The sequence below is a fragment of the Delphinus delphis genome, chromosome 7 (assembly GCF_949987515.2).
Source record: "Delphinus delphis chromosome 7, mDelDel1.2, whole genome shotgun sequence".
Taxonomy (NCBI): domain Eukaryota; kingdom Metazoa; phylum Chordata; class Mammalia; order Artiodactyla; family Delphinidae; genus Delphinus; species Delphinus delphis.
Genome location: NC_082689.1, coordinates 34,081,535 through 34,100,923, shown reverse-complemented (window position 1 = coordinate 34,100,923; position 19,389 = coordinate 34,081,535). Strand labels below are relative to the sequence as shown.

Below are 19,389 nucleotides of genomic sequence, written 5' to 3'. Positions count from 1 at the left end.
TTATAGTTGTTATTAAGGTAAATATATTGTTGAGCTTGAACGCTTCCTTAATTGGTGGCTGCCTTTAGGTGAACTATGGTGTTGTTTTTACTCTCTAGATAAGGTTGTACCCTACTTCTAAAAAGCTGTACCTTTTTCGATTAACATTTAAAAATACATTACAATTTATAGTTTTTTTAGGTAATTTTTAAAGTTGAACTAAGATTCTTTTTCTGGACAACCAGCTATCACCAGACTCATTAGGCTTGTCACCTCTACTTATAAATCTTCTCATTATTTTGCCACATAGATGAGTTTGTTCTAATAAACTGTTCATAAATAGCTTGTCTGGTTTCAAGGTATTTAAGTTATTTTTGTTAAATGTTTACTAGTTAAATCATTATGCAAATGGTAAAAGGGGTAAGCTTTGCTTTTTACTACTTTTAATGCTTCTTTCATCATTCCTTTACGGTACTTTCTCTATAGCGCCAAAAGATTTTAAAATTTCTATTTCCTATACTTTAACTATTAGGTTAATGGTTTATTTGATTTGCTTGTGGTAATTAAAATTGTGGGAGGTTTGGGTTACAGTTAGTTCAAAGTATTCATAAATTATGAAATCTCCTGGGTGGTAAACTAGGTGCTTTATTTAAGCTATGCTTTGATTTGTCCAAGCACACTTTCCAGTATGCTTACCTTGTTATGAATTGTCTCCTCTCATATGATTAGTATTTGTTAATAGATTATAGAGGATTATTTTAATACTTGAGAAAGGTGATGGGCGGTGTGTGTGTGCTTCATAGCCTTATTCAATTAAGCACTCTATTCTTTTTTTTTTTTTTTTTTTCGTACGCGGGCCTCTCACTGTTGTGGCCTCTCCTGTTGCGGAGCACAGGCTCCGGACGCACAGGCTCAGCGGCCATGGCTCACGGGCCCAGCCGCTCCACGGCATGTGGGATCTTCCCGGACCGGGGCACGAACCCGTGTCCCCTGCATCGGCAGGCGGACTCAACCACTGCGCCACCAGGGAAGCCCCACTCTATTCTTAATTTACTACTAAAGCCTCCTTTTTTAAAAAAAAATATTTATTTATTTATTTTGCCTGTGCCAGATCTTAGTTGCAGCACGCGGGATCTTTAGTTGTGGCATGAGGGATCTTTTAGTTGCAGCATGCGGGCTCTTAGGTGCGGCACGCAGACTTCTTAGTTGCGGCATGCGTGTGCGATCTAGTTCCCCAACCAGGGATCGAACCCGGGACCCCTGCATTGGGAGCATGGAGTCTTACCCACTGGACCACCAGGGAAGTCCCCTCCTTTGGTTTTTAGTTTCATAAAAACTTTTGTGTAGTAAGAAATATATTCTTGGGACTTCCCTGGTGGCCCAGTGGTTAAGACTCTATGCTGCCAATGCAGGGGCTGCGGGTTTGATCCCTGGTCAGAGAACTAAGATCCCACATGCCGTGCAGCGTGGCCAAAAGATTAAAAAAAAATTGAAAAAAAAGAAATATATTCTTGAAATAGAAAATGTAGCCCATTTCTACTCACTCCATAAGTTACACCTTGACCTAACGTTTTTATGTATAATTATTATGCTTACTGTTGTTCCTTTTTAGGGTTTGCTGAAGATGGTAGTATATAGATGAATTAGCAAGGGTTGGTGAGGTTTATTGATTATAGAACAGGGTCCTCTAGAGGGATATGAAACACTGCCAACTTCTTTGAGTTTTAAGCTGCTGCTAGTAGTACTCTGGTGAATAATTTTGTCATTGTAATTATTTGAGTTTAGGGCTAAGCATAGTGGGGTATCTAATCCCAGTTTGAGTCTTAGCTGTCATGTAATCAGGAAATATTAAAGTCACTGGTAGTTTATTTTTATTTTAGCTATGGCTTTTTATGGCTTAGTTAGAATTTAACTTTTTGAAAACTTATTCTGTCACATGCTTTATGCAGGTTTTCTATTAATTTAGGTTTATCAAATGACCGCGGTGGCTGGCACGAAATTTTCCAACCTTGGATAATATAACTTAGTCAAAGTTGCATTTATGGCTTAATTTTTATCACTGCTGTTTCCTGTGCGGGTGTGGCTGAGCAAGGCATTATGAGCTATTATTGTAGTGTGCTTGATGCCTGCTCCTTTTAATCTTTATGATTTACAGGGCATTCTAACTGGGGTGTGGATGCTTGCATGTGTAATTTTATTAAAAACTAACAGAAAGGCTAGGACCAAACCTATGTGTTTATGGAGTTAGTAAACTCATCTAGGTATTTTCAGTGCCTTGCTTTAAGTCTTAACTGCATTAACAGGCTGAGTTTGTATGCATGATTATGTGGTAATGTGTACATGATTAATTTGTGTATTTTATATTAGATATAGTGTTGAATTTTAAAATTTAATGTTAATAAAAGTGGCTGATAAATCTAGGGAGATTTCTGTCTATATAAGTGGTATATATCTACATAATTTATTGGTATGATTAGGATTTATTTTACTTGAGTATTGAAATGTCTGTGTTTTGTTGGATAGATTAATTAAATTCTATGTATTTGTATGTTTCTTACCTTGTTTTTGGGGTTTGGTAGGGTGTCATAGGCATATGGAGCATAGGGCTTAGTGGGGGGTAAGGGGATTTGTTAAGCAGGGCGTTTACCTATTTAATAAATGTGTACGTGTATGTGCATGTAATTATGTACATGTCCATGCACATGTACATGTGTGTAATTTCCTTATGTCCTGTAACCATTGACTGAATAACACCTTATGGTTGATGATGCTGGTTAATAATATTCAATTAAGTCCAGCTACAATTTATTTCACTTTGTTAAGTCCTCAGATGGCCATAGCCGAGTCACAGCACCCCTTAAAAATTAAAAAATACCAAATACATGAACCACAATTATGTGTGAGCATGGGCTGATTAGTCATTAGCCCACTGAGATGTCTTATTTAAGGGGTAAGGGTGGGCGATTTTAGGTGAGATGGTCCTGAAGTAAAAACCAGATGTCTGATAAAGTTCATTAATAGAAACCACTACAAGTCATGGGCCCTGAGCGAGAAGAGAGACACATGCTAAGTGGGTTGATGGTTTCACGTGGCTTGCTGATTAAGCTTGTGATCTATTGGATATGATATGCATGTTGACTGGAATTGATCTGACTTAATGTACTATGTACTATTAATACCATTATGTTCTATGTAATATCAATAATATAATGTACATGCTTATAAGCATGGGGCAGATAATTAATGCACAATTACACATATCATATATTATATATATATAATATGTATGTACTTATATACGTGGATATATACCATATGCATGAAATACATTAGCTATTTATGGGAGAGGAAAATGTTATTTTAATACTGACATGGTACTTTAAGATTGTGGAAATGTCCCATAACAATTATCAGGGAATAGTTTAAGTAGAGTTTCAGCTTTGGGTGCTGATGGTGGAGCTTGAGCTTTTTCCTTGAGTCCTGGGGAGATATATTATTCTCTTTTTCTAGTTTACAAGACCAGGGTAATAAATATACTACAAAGACTCTTCATATTAGGAGATTACTTTCAATAATGCTAACTACTGGTATTAGCACTAGAATTAAAAAGAAGTATAAGATGGATGCTAGCTGTCTGGTAATAATGAAGGGGTGTTCTATGGGTTGTACTCCAATTCATGTTAATGTTAGTAGATCTGCTACTAATACTCAGAATAGGCACTGGCTGAGAGGTCAGAATGTTATACTTCGTTGTTTGGATGTGTGGAATATTGGAATGAATGCTAGAATTAAAATTGAGAAGATTAGGGCTAGTACACCTCCTAGTTTGTTGGAAATTGATCGTAGGATTGCATATGCGAATAGGAAATATCATTCTAGCTTAATATGGGGTGGTGTGTTGAGAGGATTTGCTGGAATATTGTTGTCTGGATCTCCTAGCAGGTCGGGTGAGAATAATTCTAGTATTAGTAATGCTAGGATTAGTTGTAAAGTGCCTAAAACATCTTTGACTGTATAATATGGATGAAACGGAATTTTATCTATGTCAGATAGATTCCTGTGGGGTTATTAGAGCCTGTTTCGTGAAGAAATAGAAGATGGATGGTTGCTAGGGCTGCGATAATAAATGGAAGAATAAAATGGAAGGTGAAAAATTGTGTGAGGGTTGCTTCATCTACTGAAAATCCACCTCAGATTCATTCAACTAGGTTTGTTCCCATTTAACCTCCAGCTAATAGTGAAGGGACTGGTGCCAGAATTCAAGTCTTCTGACTCAAAATCTTGTACTCTTTCTATAACAGTATAATGCCTGGTAGATTTATGCCACTCTTTTCCTACATAAATTTTAGGCCAGTAATCAGATGGGATTTTTGTGCTATTTTTAGATGAATAAGCCTGGAAGAAGTAGTTTGAATAGCAAAATATTAAAATTTCCAGGACATTTTAATGGCTTATTGGGACAACTGGATTGAATATTAGGATCAGTAATGTCCTGGACAATTGGGATTTCTGTCTTTAAAGTGACTAAACCCTTCTGCGTGTAGTCCAAGACACTCTTATATCAAATTCTACTCCCTACAAAATAGTATTAGCATGGGGGTTCCAATGTCTTGGATTAAGGAGTCAGTCATTAAAAATTATGAGGAAAAGTACTGACAATTCTTTAAGGGCTTAGAATCTTCTCCCCTGTGTGAGCATGGTTCATACCTACTGAGTGCAAAATATGAAGTAGACCAAGTTTTCCTTTCTCTTCTCGCCTTTCATCTCAGTGTTTCTTTCTTGCCCAATCCTCATCCCAAGCCACACAACCCTTGTTCCATTTGTGAAGTACTGCTGTTAGCCTGGCATGGCATTTAGACAGCCGAATCTTGAACAACTGAAAATTCTCAAGGTGTAAAAAAAGGAATCCAGTATAGTTCATTTCAAGTATTAATGGAAAATTGGGATGAGGAGAATGGCTTCTGTAAAATTGTTCATGTCACAACAGCTGGGCAAAGATAGTCTATGCTTTCCTGGTGCTATTGTGAGTTGCCCATTAAACAACAGCCATTTTGGGAGAGGCAGAAGAATTAAATACTATAACCTGCTGAAGTTAATGTTATATTTATATTGCTTTATAATAATTTATAATAAACTATGATTAATAATATAAATAAAATTTACTTATAATAAATTCTCAATAAAGTATGTACTTTCTTGATGACAGAATATTCAGTAAAAATTAATTCAAAACAATGTAAAATGTTAACAATGGTTTTTAAAGGATATATCTACTTACTGATTTTCTTTTTCTATTTGTATTTTTCTGTCCATAGGCCTTATCTTGTATTAACTCATCTGAAAAAGAATGAAAAAATGATATAATTAAGTTAGCACTTGTGGCATTTGACAAGCATGTTCTTCAGACATGTCTCGAATGACTATGTAGCATAGCAGTTAAGGGCACAGGCTCTGGAGCCAGACTGCCTAGACTCAAATAGTCTCTGCAACAACTAACCATCTAAATTTGGACAAGTTATCTTGCCTCTCTCTGTCTCAGTTTTGTCATCTGTCAAAGGGTAAAGATCCTCTCTCATAGGATTGTGTGATTTAAAGGGCTAAAGCATCTAATACTGTGTCTGGGACATAATAAGCACAAATGAATGGAAGTTTTGCTGTTATTGTTACCATCGTTACTACTCCCTCTATTCTGACCCCTGACACACTGCACCCTTGGGTCTGTCATCTAGTAACTCTGACTACTAATTTGAATAGCATTGTTAAAATACATAAAGTTATTAAAGTTAAATGTCATCATGCACCATACTTTATGTACATCAAAGATTGTCTTGTAGTCAGATTATAGTCAATGTATTGAACACTTCTACTTTTCTGGCTCAATGCCAGTTCAAGAAATGAAGTAAAAACAAAAAAAAAATATCGCCATTGCACTCTAGGTGGTTCTGAATGTTTTTGTGGCTGTTAAAGATTAGGCACCTTATCAGAGCTATGCTTGACTGCATGTTTAAAAGATTGCTTTTACTAATCCTTCTTGGAGCCTCATTTTAGCCTATCCTCTAGCAGTCATTTGGGTAATCTTCCATCATTCATTTGCTATACATACCCAACTCTGTAAAGCTGTGTGGACAGACAATCTACATTCTAGATACATTTCATGAGTAATTCTATATTTCCTTAATTCAATTCATGACCCTAGAGAGGATTCTTATGTAATAAACTTAAAGAATTTATAAAAGTATGGAGTGGAACGACCATATTCTTCAATGAATTGTGGTGCTAGGCTAAAAATATGTGCATATATATCAGGAGTCAGAGGGTATCTATGAAAGTAGCTCCAAAGGAACTGGGCTAGGCATATGCCTCTAATTTGCTTAAAGGTAATGATAATTCAAGGAATTTAGCAAGAGTGCTGAACCTTACTAAATAAACTTTAATATACTGCATTTTACCTTATATAATGTATCTATAGAAGAATTAGGTTAATTATATAAGACTGGTCTATGTAAATAAACTGAAGAGTGTAATGCAAAGTATAATAAAAACATTTAAAATATATATTTAGGAACCTTGAATCGTTTTTAAAAGGCTCTGTTCAGACATAAATTTAGGAATATAGCCTTCTAGAGAAATAGGAGACCAAACAGTCTTAAAACCATCTTTCTCATTTTAAAAATGAGAAAAAGATCCAGAAAAGTTATGACCTGCCCAAGAGCAAATAGGAGTGAACAATAAGAAAATAAGCCCTGTTTTCCTCCCTAAGCATTTACTTTTTAAAAGATACACCATAGATGTTCTTTCCAATTCTGTATTTGATTTGACACTGCTTATAAAGGCTCTTTACTCTTCACAGGAGATTGGACCACTGGCTTGTTTCACAGACTTCTTTTACAGAATTGTCAAACTACTCAGCCTTTCCATGCCTCAGTTGCCTCATCTATAAAACTAGTATAATAGTGTCAACCTAACAGGGTTGTATTTATGAAGATTAAATAAATTAATGTATGTGAAATGTCTACAAAGTTATGAAGATTATAAGGCAATATAAGGAAACTGCAAGGGAGTACTGAAATATTTATTCTTAGTATCTAGTTCCATTCTTTAATTTTTAAAATGGGAAAATTGAGGCTTTTATAAGACAAGTGGTTGCCTAAGGTCCAGAGCTAATTAGTGGCAAGGCAGGGGTGAGATCCGGTTTACCCCCCAACAATATTTTCTATTATTTGATACACTATTTCCCCTTTTCAAGCAATAGTCAGAAATAATAAAATAAGGAACTTGCTTGCTGTTCTAGCAGATTTACTCCAAAAGTTCTTTTATGATTAGAAGACTCCAAAGGATATTAGAATGAAAGTTTTGGAGGCATCATATTATAGGTACTCTCTTATTACTCATGAATGTTATTCCAAATGGTCACTTTCTCTTCTAAAATAAATAGTAATTTAGGTGTACTTTAAATTTTTCCTGACATTTAAAGTATTCCTGGAACTGACATCCTTTGTTCTAAAATAGCTTCCTGTACCCCAATATATATTCTTAGAACTGTTATTATTGTGTAGAACAGATATATAAATACATATCCATATGTATGCATATGGATAAAAACAAACACATATATGGCTAAAACATTAATTTGTAATAATTTTCATTTCACGACATTCAACTATTCAAGATAAGTCAAATTGCCCTTTTGGGGACTTTCTTCTAACAATACACTTCTCAGTTACAATTTCATCTGATATTTTCCCTGTATGTCTTTTTTTTTTAATATATTTTTTCATCTTCTATTTCCCCATAAGTTCCTAATTGGAGAACACTCTCTACTACTCAAGGATGCTTTCATGTTACAAAGAAACGTGCCTGCTTGCTCATCCTCCCTGTCAAGTGTTTTATTCTTATTTTCTCTTCATTTTAATTAGATTACTACAGTCTCCTCTGGATGGATATTCAGTTACTACACAGTCATAACTGTCCCAATTGTTGAATATTAAAACATTTCTGTACTAATTTGTAAAAAGTTGCTGCCTCAAGATATCCAAGTATCCATCTTAGATTCATTGCCCTGGCTATCTTGATTCCCTTAGGAATCTCCCATTTCCTTCAACCCCAACATGACACAGCAGGGGACTTCCAGAACTCTGATCCAGCAGCATTGTCTGATCTGGTTGTTCCATGCTCATGCTGTACTAGTTGTTATCTTGATTATCTTTGGGTTTACTGATATGTCAAATGTGTCTCCATAACAATATCACAGAACAATTCCTTGAATTAGAAAAACTTCACTAGATAGATCTATAGATAGCCAGAACGTTTGTAAACACAGATAAATGTATTAAATGGTTTAGTAATATTATATAATAATGCATGTAAAATAAATATTACCTAGGATCTTAAGGCCATCTGTATTTTGCTTTGCTTGATTTCCCACTAATATTGTAATTCCATAGGTTTTTCATGCCAGTAATCATAAACATCATAGTGTAATTTATATTTTGAAGGAAAGTCTTGATAGTAATTGTTTTACATGAGTTTATGTTCTCAATTTCACTGAATATTTGAAAATTACAACCATATATACAAATAATAACTTACCTACACCATTAGCGATATTTAAATTTTCATTCACTGTGCTACAGGAACAATGTGAACTCTGAAATAAAAATAGACCAGAAAAAGTGAATAGAAAAAAATAATTAAATATCAATATAATTTTTAAACTTAGCATTATTGATAGCTGTAAATAATAATAAAATGAAATCTAATGTTACCATTTGGATTTATCTTATATAAGGAAAATAATTCATTTCTAATATAACCAGTACACCTGCAGGTGGTGAGATAACTTGCATGGCTGAAACATTGTAGTAGTAGGTTGTTGAGGTAGGAAATGGCAAGCATCAAAAAAGTACATGATACTACTTTGTATATTATTGATCTCTTCTTACTCCCCTAAGCCCCAGGAAACAAAAATAGTAACTTAAAACGTAAAATAAAAATAATATTAACATAAAAGAAAGCATCTATCAAAGGAGAATGGAGAAGTGATATGATGGAAAATGGTAGAGTAGGGTGCTCAAAGAATTGGTCCCTTCACTGAAACAAATATAAATGTCAAAGGCTCACAGATCAACTATTTCAAACTCCATAAGCTAATACAAAACTTATAGCAACCAGCGACTGGTTAATGAAAAAAGGGGCAGCTAAATTTTGGTGTTTTAAGAAATCTGTAAGGTCATTAGCTGGCCACTGAGATAACGGAAGAGAGACTTCAGTGACTGACCACAAATGGCAAAGAATTTACAGTCTTTGCAAAACAATAGTTTGGATAGGTCACTAAAGAAACATGTGACCACAGCCCTCAAAAATCAACAACAGTACCCTAGAGATGGAGGAGAATTTCCAGAGTTACATTATAATATTTAAAATGCCCAATTTCCAACAAAAAATCACAAGACATACAAAGATATAGGAAATATGGCCCATTCATAGGAAAAAACTTGACAGAAATGGCCTGTGAGGAAGCCCAGATATTGAACTTAATAGACAAGGATTTTAAAATGACTTTCTTAAATATGCTCTTAGAGCAAAAGGAAACCATGGGCAAACAACTAAAGGAAATCAAGAAAACAATATATAAACAAAATGTAAATAAAGAGATAGAAATTATAAAATGGAACCAAATAGAAATTCTGGATCAGAAAGTACAATAACTGAAATGAAAAACTCTTAAGAAGTTCAACAGCATATTGAGCAGATAGAACAAAGAATCACTGAATTGAAGATAGGAAATTAAAATTATCCAGCCTGAGAAGCAGGAAGAAAAAAAGAATGAAAAAAGTGAACAGAGCCTAAAGGACCCTGGGGACAACAATCAAGTGTACCAACATACACATTATGGGAGTCAAAGGAGAAGAGAAATGGCCAGAAAGAATATTTGAAGAAATAATGGCCAAACACTTCCCAAAGTTAGTAAAGGACATGAATCTACACATCCAAAAAGCTCAACACACTTCAAGGAGGATAAACTCAAAGATATATACACCAAGACATAATAAAACTCCTAAAAGACAAAGAGAGAACTTGAAAGCAGCAAGAAAAAACCATGACTCATCACATATAAAAATTCTTCAATAAGATTAACAGCCAATTTCTCATCACAAGCCATGTTAAGTTAGTAGACAGTGGAAAGAAAAAGACTGTCAACCAAGAATTATATAACAAGCAAAACCATCCTTCAAAAATGAAGAAGAATTAAGACATTCCTGGATCAACAAAAGTTAGAGGTGTCTGTCACTATTATTTTTGTTTTACAAGCAATGATAAGGGAGTCTCTCAGGATGGAAGAAAACATACTAGACAGTAACTCAAGCCCATATTAACAAAGAACTCCAGAAAAGGTAACTATGTAGGTAAATATAAAAGCCATTATTATTATATTTTTGGTTTGTAACTTCTAAAATTTCCTACATGCTTAAAAACTTTTTATTTATTTTGCATTGAAATATAATTGACATACAACACTGTATTAGTTTTAAGTATACATAATGATTTTATATATGTATATATTATAGAATGATTACACAATAAGCTTAGTTTACATCCATCACCACACATTTATAATTTTTTTCTTATGATGAGAACTTTTAAGATTTATTCTCTGCAACTTTCAAGTATACAACATAGTATTGTTAACCACCCTATACATCACAAACCAAGGACTTATTTATCTTATAACCAGAAAGTTTGTACCTTTCAACAACCTTCACCCATTTCACCCACCCCCAAAATGCACCTCTGGCAACCACCAATCTGTTCTCTGTACAAATGAGTTTAGTTTTTTTGTTTTAGGTTTCACATATAAGTGAAATCATAAAGCATTTGTCTTTCTCTGACTTATTTCACTTAGTATAATGATGTCAAGGTCCATCCATGTTGTCTCAAATGGCAGGATTTTCTTCTTTTTTACAGCTGATTAATACTCATTGTGTATGTTTACCACATTCCCTTTATCCATTCATCCACTGATGGACACTTAGGTTGCTTCCATATCTTGCCTATTGTGAATAATGTTGCAGTGAACATGGGAAGGCAAATATCTCTTTGAGATCCTGGTTTCAACTCCTTTGAAAATATATCAGGAGTGGGATTGCTGGATCATCTGGTAGTTCTATATTTAATTTTTTGAGGAACCTCCATACTGTTTTCCAATGTGGCTGCACCAATTTACATTTCCACCAAGTGTACAAGGGTTCCCTTTATTCCACATCCTTGCCAACACTTGTCACTTGTTTATCTTTTTTTTTTTTTTAATAAATGCCATCCTTACAAGTGTGAGGTGAAATCTCATTGTTGTTTTGATTTGTAGTTCCCTGGTGATTGGCGATGTTCAGCACCTTTTTTTTTTGGTCATTTGCATGCCTTCTTTGGAGAAATGTCTGTTCAGTTCCTTTGCCTGTTGTTTAATTGGGTTATGTGGGTTTTCTTGCTATTGAGTTGTAGTAGTTTCTTATATATTTTGGATATTAACCCTTCATTAGATATATAATTTGTAAATATTTTTGCACAAGCTATGGGTTGCCTTTTCATTTTGTTGACTGTTAGTTACAGTAAGCAAAACTGTATATCACTTGTATAAAACAGACATATAAACCAATGGAACAGAATAGAAAATGGAACAGAACACAGAGCCCAGAAATAAACCCACACATATATGGTCAACTGATCTTTGAAAAGCATGCCAAGAATCCACACTGGGGAAAGAATAATCTTTTTAATAAATGGTGTTGGAACAACTGGATATCCACATGCAAAAAAATGAAATTTGACCTTTATCTCATACCATACACAAAAATCAACCTAAAATGGATTAAAGACATAAGACCTGTTGCTTCTAGAACCCCAAAATATGTTGGGCTTATTTTAATGTTGTAGGTGCCAAGAGTTTCAAAACTGTTTCTTGATAGTGTCAAGAATGGAGCAGCTCTCAGTTTACTGAATAATTTTTAGGAATCTAGTCAAGATGTCAGGCTTTGCACTAGGTGTGGGGCAATGGCCCATCCCCTTTCATAAACTCCTTTGTGAATATTTGTATGTCCTGAATGAGTATGTCAAATAAATCACCTTGGAAGAAGGTGTCATACCTGTACTCCTGGAGAAAATTGGATGCAGTTAAGATATTGTCTGCTACTTAGGAATAAACCTGGCCAAGGAGGTGACCAAGATTTAAACACTGAAAACTATAAAATATTAATATAGGAAACTGAAGGTGACTCAAAGAAATGGAAAGATATCCCATGCTCTTGGATTGGAAGAATTACTATTGTTAAAATGGCCATACAACCCAAAGCAATCTACAGATTTAATGCAATCCCTATCAAATTACCCATGACTTTTTTCACAGAACTAGAATAAATACACATAAAATTTATATGGAAACATAAAAGACTCAGAATTGCCAAAGCAATCCTGAGGAAAAGGAACAAAGCAGGAGGCATAACCCCCCCAGACTTCAGAAAACACTACAAAGCTACAGTAGTCATAACAGCATGGTACTGGCACAAAAACAGACATGTGGATGAATGGAACAGAATAGAGAGTCCAGAAATAAACCCACACCTATGGTCAATTTTTTTTTTTGCAGTACACGGGCCTCTCACTGTTGTGGCCTCTCCCATTGCAGAGCACAGGCTCCGGACGTGCAGGCTCAGCAGCCATGGCTCACGGGCCCAGCCGCTCCACGGCATGTGGGATCTTCCCGGACCGGGGCACGAACCCGTGTCCCCTGCATCGGCAGGTGGACTCTCAACCACTGCGCCACCAGGGAAGCCCTGGTCAATTAATCTTTGACAAAGGAGGCAACAATATAAAATGGAAAAAAGATGGACTCTTCAGCAATTGGTGTCGGGAAAGTTGGACAGCTGCATGTAAATCAATGAATTTAGAACACATCCTCACACCGTACACAAAAATAAACTCAAAATGGCTTAAAGACTTAAATATAAGACATGAAACCATAAAACTCCTTGAAGAAAACATGGGCAAAACATTCTCTGACATAAATCATACCGAAGTTTTCTTAGGTCAGTCTCCCAAGGAAATAGAAATACAAGCAAAAATAAACAAATGGGACCTAATCAAACTTACAAGCTTTTGTACAGTAAAGGAAACCATAAAAAAATGAAAATACAACCTACAGACTGGGAGAAAACATTTGCAACAGCCTTGTCCATCACACATCTTTGCAGGCAAGATATTTTTTTAAAATTTATTTTATTCAAGTATAGTTGTTTTACAGTGTTGTGTTTCAGGTGTACAGCAAAGTGATTCAGTTATATATATTATATTCTTTTTCAGATTCTTTCCCCATATAGGATATTACAAAAATACTGAGTATAGTCCTCTGTTCTATACAGTAGGTCCTTGTTGTTTATCTATTTTATACATAGTAGTGTGTACATGTTCCTCCCAAATTCCTAATTTCTCTCTCCCTCCACCTTTCCCCTTCAATAACCATAAGTTTGTTTTCTATATCTGTCAGTCTGTTTCTGTTTTGTAAATAAATTCATTTGTATCATTTTTTTTAGATTCCACATGTAAGTGATATCATATGATATTTATCTTTCTCCCTTACTCTACTTAGCATGATAATCTCTAGGTCTGTCCATGTTGCTGCAAATGGCATTATTTCATTCTTTTTTATGACTGAGTAATATTCCATTGTATATATGTATGACATCTTCTTTATCCATTCATCTGTTGATGGACTTTTATATTGCTTTCATGTCCTGCCTATTGTGAATAGCACTGCAATGAACATAGGGGTGCATGTATCTTTTTGAACAATGGTTTTCTCTGGATATATGCCCAGGAGTGGGATTTCAGGATCATATGGTAGCTCTGTTTTTAGTTTTTTAAGGAAACTCCATACTATTTTCCATAGTTGGCTGTGCCAATTTACATTTCCCACCAACAGTGTAGCAGGGTTCATTTTTCTCCACACCCTCTCCAGCACTTATTATTTGTAGACTTGTTGATGATGGCTGTTCTGACTGGTGTGAGGTGATACCCCATTGTAGGTTTGACTTGCATTTCTCTAATAATTAGCAGTGTTGAGCATCTTTTCATGTGCCTTTTGGCCATCTGTATGTCTTCTTTGGAGAAATGTCTATTTAGATCTTCTGCCCATTTTTTGATTGGGTTTTTTTTTTATATTGAGCTGCATGAGCTGTTTGTGTATTTTGGAGATTAATCCCTTGTCAGCTGCATCATATGCAAATATTTTCTCCCATTCTGTAGGTTGTCGTTTTGTTTTGTTTATGGTTTCCTTTTCTGTGCAAAAGCTTTTAAGTTTAACTAGGTCTCATTGATTTATTTTTGATTTCCATTACTCTAGGACACAGATCCAAAGAAGATATTGCTGCAATTTATGTCAGTGTCCTGCCTTTGTTTTTCTCTAGGAGTTTTATAGTATCTGGTCTTACATTTATGATAAAACTCTCCAGAAAGTGGGTATAGAGGGAACCTACTTCAATATAATAAAGGCCATATGTGACAAATCCATAGCTAGCATCATACTTAATGGTGAAAAGCTGAAAGTATTTCCTCTAAGATCAGGAACAAGATGAGGATGTCCACTCTCGCCACTTTTATTCAACGTAGTTTTGGAAGTCCTAGCCCCAGCAATCAGAGAAAAAAAGAAATAAAAGTTATCCAAACTGGAAAAGAAGAAGTAAAACCATCACTGTTTGCAGATTACATGATACTACACATAAAGATGCTACCAGAAAACTGCTAGAGCTCATCAATGAATTAGGTAAAATGGCAGGATACAAAATTAACACACAGAAATCTCTTGCACTTCTATACACTAACAATGAAAGATCAGAAAGAGAAATTAAAGAAACAATCCCATTTACCATTGCATCAAAAAGAATAAAATACCTAGGAATAAACCTACCTGAGGAGAAAAAAGACCTATACTCTGAAAACTATAAGATGCTGATGAAAGAAATCAAAGATAACACAAACAGATGGAAAGATATACCATGTTCTTGGACTGGAAGAATCAATATTGTCAAATGACTATACTACCCAAGGCAATCTACAGATTCAATGCAATTCCTATCAAATTACCAGTGGCGTTTTTCACAGAACTAGAATTTAAAAAAATCTTAAAAATTTTTAAGGAGATACATTTTTTATGGAGACACAAAGACCCTGAATAGTCAAAGCAATCTTGAGAAAGAAAAATGGAGCTGGGGGAATCAGGCTCCCTGACTTCAGACTATACTACAAAGCTACAGTAATCAAGACAGTATGGTACTGGCATAAAAACAGAAATACAGCTCAATGGAACAGGATAGAAAGCCCAGAAAGAAACCCATGCATGTATGGTCAATTACTGTATGACAAAGGAGGCAAGACTATACAATGGAGGAAAGACAGTCTCTTCAATAAATGGTGCTAGGAAAACTGGACAGCTACATGTAAAAAAATAAAATTAGAACATTCTCTAACACCATACACAAAAGTAAACTCAAAATGGATTAAAGACCTAAATGTAAGGGTGGATATTATAAAACTGTTAAAGGAAAACACAGGCAGAACACTCTTTGACATAAATTGCAGCAATATCTTTTTTGAGTCATCTCCTACAGTAATGGAAATAAAAACAAAAATAAACCAATGGGACCTAATTAAACCCAAAAGCTTTTGCACAGCAAAGGAAACCACAGACAAAATGAAAGGACAACCCACAGAATGGGAGAAAATATTTGTAAACGATGCAACTGACAAGGGATTAGTCTCCAAAATTTACAAACTGCTCATGTGGCTAAATTCAAAAAAACAAACAAAGCAACAAACAACCCAATCAAAAGATGGGCAGAAGATCTAAATAGACACTTCCCCAAAGAAGATGTACAGATGGCCAAGAGGCACATGAAAAATGCTCAACATCACTAATTATTAGAGAAATGCAAATCAAAACTACAATGAGATATCATCTCACACCAGTCAGACTGGCCATCATCAAAAAGTCTACAAACAATAAATTCTGGAGAGGGTGTGGAGAAAAGGGAACTCTCCCACACTGTTCGTGGGAATGTAAATTGGTACAGCCATTATGGAGAACAGTATGGCGATTTCTTAAAAAACTAAAAATAGAGCTACCATATGATCCAGCAATCCCACTCCTGGGTATATACCTGGAGAAAAACATGGTTTGAAAGCATACATGCAGCCCAGTGTTCACTGCAGTGCTGTTTACAATAGCCAGCACATGGAAGCAACCTAAATGTCCATCAACAGAGGAATGGATAAAGAAGATGTGGTACATATATACAATGGAATATTACTCAGCCATAAAAAGGAACAAAATGGTGCCATTTGCTGAGACATGGATAGACCTAGAGTCTGCCATACAGAGTAAGTCAGAAAGAGAAAAAGAAATATTGTATAATATCACTTATATGTGTAATCTAGAAAAATGGTACAGATGAACTTATTTGCAAAGCAGAAATAGAAACACAGATGTAGAGAACAAACTTATGGATACCAAGGGGGGAGGGGAGTGGGATGAATTGGGAGATTGGGATCGAAATATATACATTACTACGTATAAAATAGATAACTAATGAGAACCTACTGTATAGCATACTATTTCACTCATACTAAGTGAAATAAGTCAGCCAGAGAAAGACAAATATATGATATCACTTATATGTGAAATCTAAAAAAAATGATACAAATGAACTCATTTACGAAACAGAAACAGACTCACAGACTTAGAGAGCGAACTTATGGTTACCAGGGAGGAAGGGTCGGGGTGGGGATAGATTGGGACTTTGGGATTGACATGTACACACTACTATATTTAAAATTGATAGCCAACAAGGACCTACTGTATAGCACAGGGAACTCTGCTCAATATTCTGTAATAACCTAAACGGGAAAAGAATTTGAAAAAGAATAGATACATGTATATGTAAAACTGAATCCCTTTGCTTACACCTGAAACTAACACAACATTGTTAATCAACTATGCTCCAATGTAAAATAAAATTTTTTAAAAAATTCAAATGAACAGAAGGTTAGTGATTATCACACATACCACTCCCTGCCTTCCTTAATCCTAGTCTTCAGCAGGCACTAGTGACTTTAAAGTCAAAAACTCATAAATAATCAGAGCCTTTATCACTACTCTTTATGGAATATGGAATTAATCTCGCTGCCTCATGCCTGATATTTGGTATGCTAGAATTAGGTGCTTCATTCACCTTGAAAGTATTAAAATAATTTGTATTTCCCTAGGACCAAATGATTTTGATTAATCACATACACTGAGGCTCAGGAATTGTAACATATTCAGAGAATTCCAAAGAAAATGCCTCAAAACCCTGCAGTATTTTTAATTAATTAACTATTTCAACAAATATTTATTGAGTGCCCATCATGGACTCATCACCACTCTGAATGGTAAGATACTGTGATGAGTAAGACTAAATCCCTACCATTTGGAACAAAGTCGAGTGGGAGTGACAGACAATAACAAGTAAAGAAACATGTAATATGATACCAGGTAATGATACATGAAAAAAATAGAGATGGGGTAGGGTGAGTGAGTGGATAATTATTTTACTTAGGGTGGTCAGAGAAGGCCCCTCTAAGGCGGTAACAGCTGAGTAGAGACCTGAATGGTGTGAATGAATGAACCCCAAGAAGATCCGGAGAAGAGCACTCCCATCAGACAGAAGAATAATTGTGGTACTACTGCTAACTGCGCTGATTATACAATAACCGCTCCTGATACCACCCTGTCACAACAGAACCTGAATTCTGCTTGTAACAGCAAGGTATACAGCCCCAAATGATGAATCATTATTGGCAACCCCATTCCATTTTGCCAAATGCTAGTTTTCTCATTCTCCTTTGAAGCTAAACATAGTCATGTAAACTAATTCTAGTCAATGGGACATAAAATCTGCTGGAGGGTTATTGGGTAAATTTCTGTTTCTTTGTAGAAATAAAAGGGGGCAAGTGCAAAAGAAAACTTGAATGTTCTACCCCCTGCCTTGATCTACAAATGATGCCTAGCACTGAAGCAAACATCCGGTAATAATGAAGTAACAAGCAGACTGTGAAAAAGAGGAAAGATAAGAAAGAGCCTGGTTCCTGGGTCCTTAATGACACTGTTAAGCCACTAAACCAATGCCAGGAATCCCTACCTCATGACTTCATTGGTCAGGTTCCAATGGCATTGCCAGTAAAATGTAGTTTCAAAGTCAAGATCACAAGGCCATAAGAACTGTTGTTAACACTTCAAAAATATTTAAGGTAGTATCTTACAGACCCACTTGACTAGACAAAAAATATTCTAAGTATCTTAGGGTGGCCTCTTAGACCCTCTCTGCTAGACCAGAGAGCTTCTAAGATTCTTAAGGATATTGTGCTACAGCATCTTGACTATCAGTTAAACGGGGGCATGTTTTAAAGATATTTGGGGGTGTAACATTTGGCTAAGGTCATAATTTGATACCCAGGAAACCCGCAAAATCTCTAAGATAATCATAGTATCTTGGACTGAAAGGAACAGAGACAATTTAAAATGCAAAGAGGTTTCTGAATTCTTAACTTTCTACAGGTAAGACATAGGCTGCAAAGCTACTCAGCTACAAATATAAGCTCTTTCTTATGGAAAAAGAAAGATTCTCAGAGGGCAGAGCCAGAAACTTCAGAATTACTATGGCTCACTGACTGTTATATGCTTCTCTTTACCCTTCCTTCACCTTTGGAATGTAAGTGCCTGTTGTTATCCTATTTCTGATTCACCATTGTATGTATGTAGTGGACAGATAACTGGTCTCTTCAATTCACAGGTCTTAAGATTGAGAGAAGCCACGCTCAAGAAGCTTCATCTACCTGGATCTGATTTAGATGATGAAATTCTGTACTTAAGCTTGAGCCTAATGCAGTAATGGCATGAAACTAAGAATTTTGGAAGCAGAGTAAGTGTATTTTGCTTTTGGGAGAGAAATTACTTGGAGCTAGAGATGGTTAATCTGTGGATGACCCCCAATGAACAACACCTTCCAAAATTCATGCTCTTATGTAGTCCCCTCCCATATTGGGTCAGGGCTGAGCCTGTGACCTACTTTAACTAACAGAATGGAGTGAAAGTGACCCTATGCTAGTACAAAGCCTAAGTCTTAAGAGTACCTGAAGCTTCTGTTTTTGTATATTGGAAGCCCTGAGCTGCCACATAAAAAGTTCAGTTGCCCTGCTAGAAAGACCACATAGAGAGACCATATGAAGAGTTTGCATGGACAGGGGGAGGAATAATCCCTAAGATTACAGAGAGAGAAACTGAGACAGAGAGAGAGAGAGAGAAGTTGAGAGAGAGGGAGAGAAACAGGC

At 35.5% G+C, this 19,389-nt stretch overlaps 1 protein-coding gene across 1 annotated transcript in view; it reads right to left on the bottom strand.

Annotated features, from left to right (window-relative positions):
• C2CD6 (C2 calcium dependent domain containing 6) overlaps positions 1–19,389 on the bottom strand; it is a 138,437-nt gene that overhangs the window by 44,077 nt on the left and 74,971 nt on the right. The window contains 2 exon segments of the mRNA XM_060015396.1: positions 5,258–5,316; positions 8,569–8,606. Coding sequence (XP_059871379.1) covers positions 5,258–5,316; positions 8,569–8,606 — 97 coding nt within the window.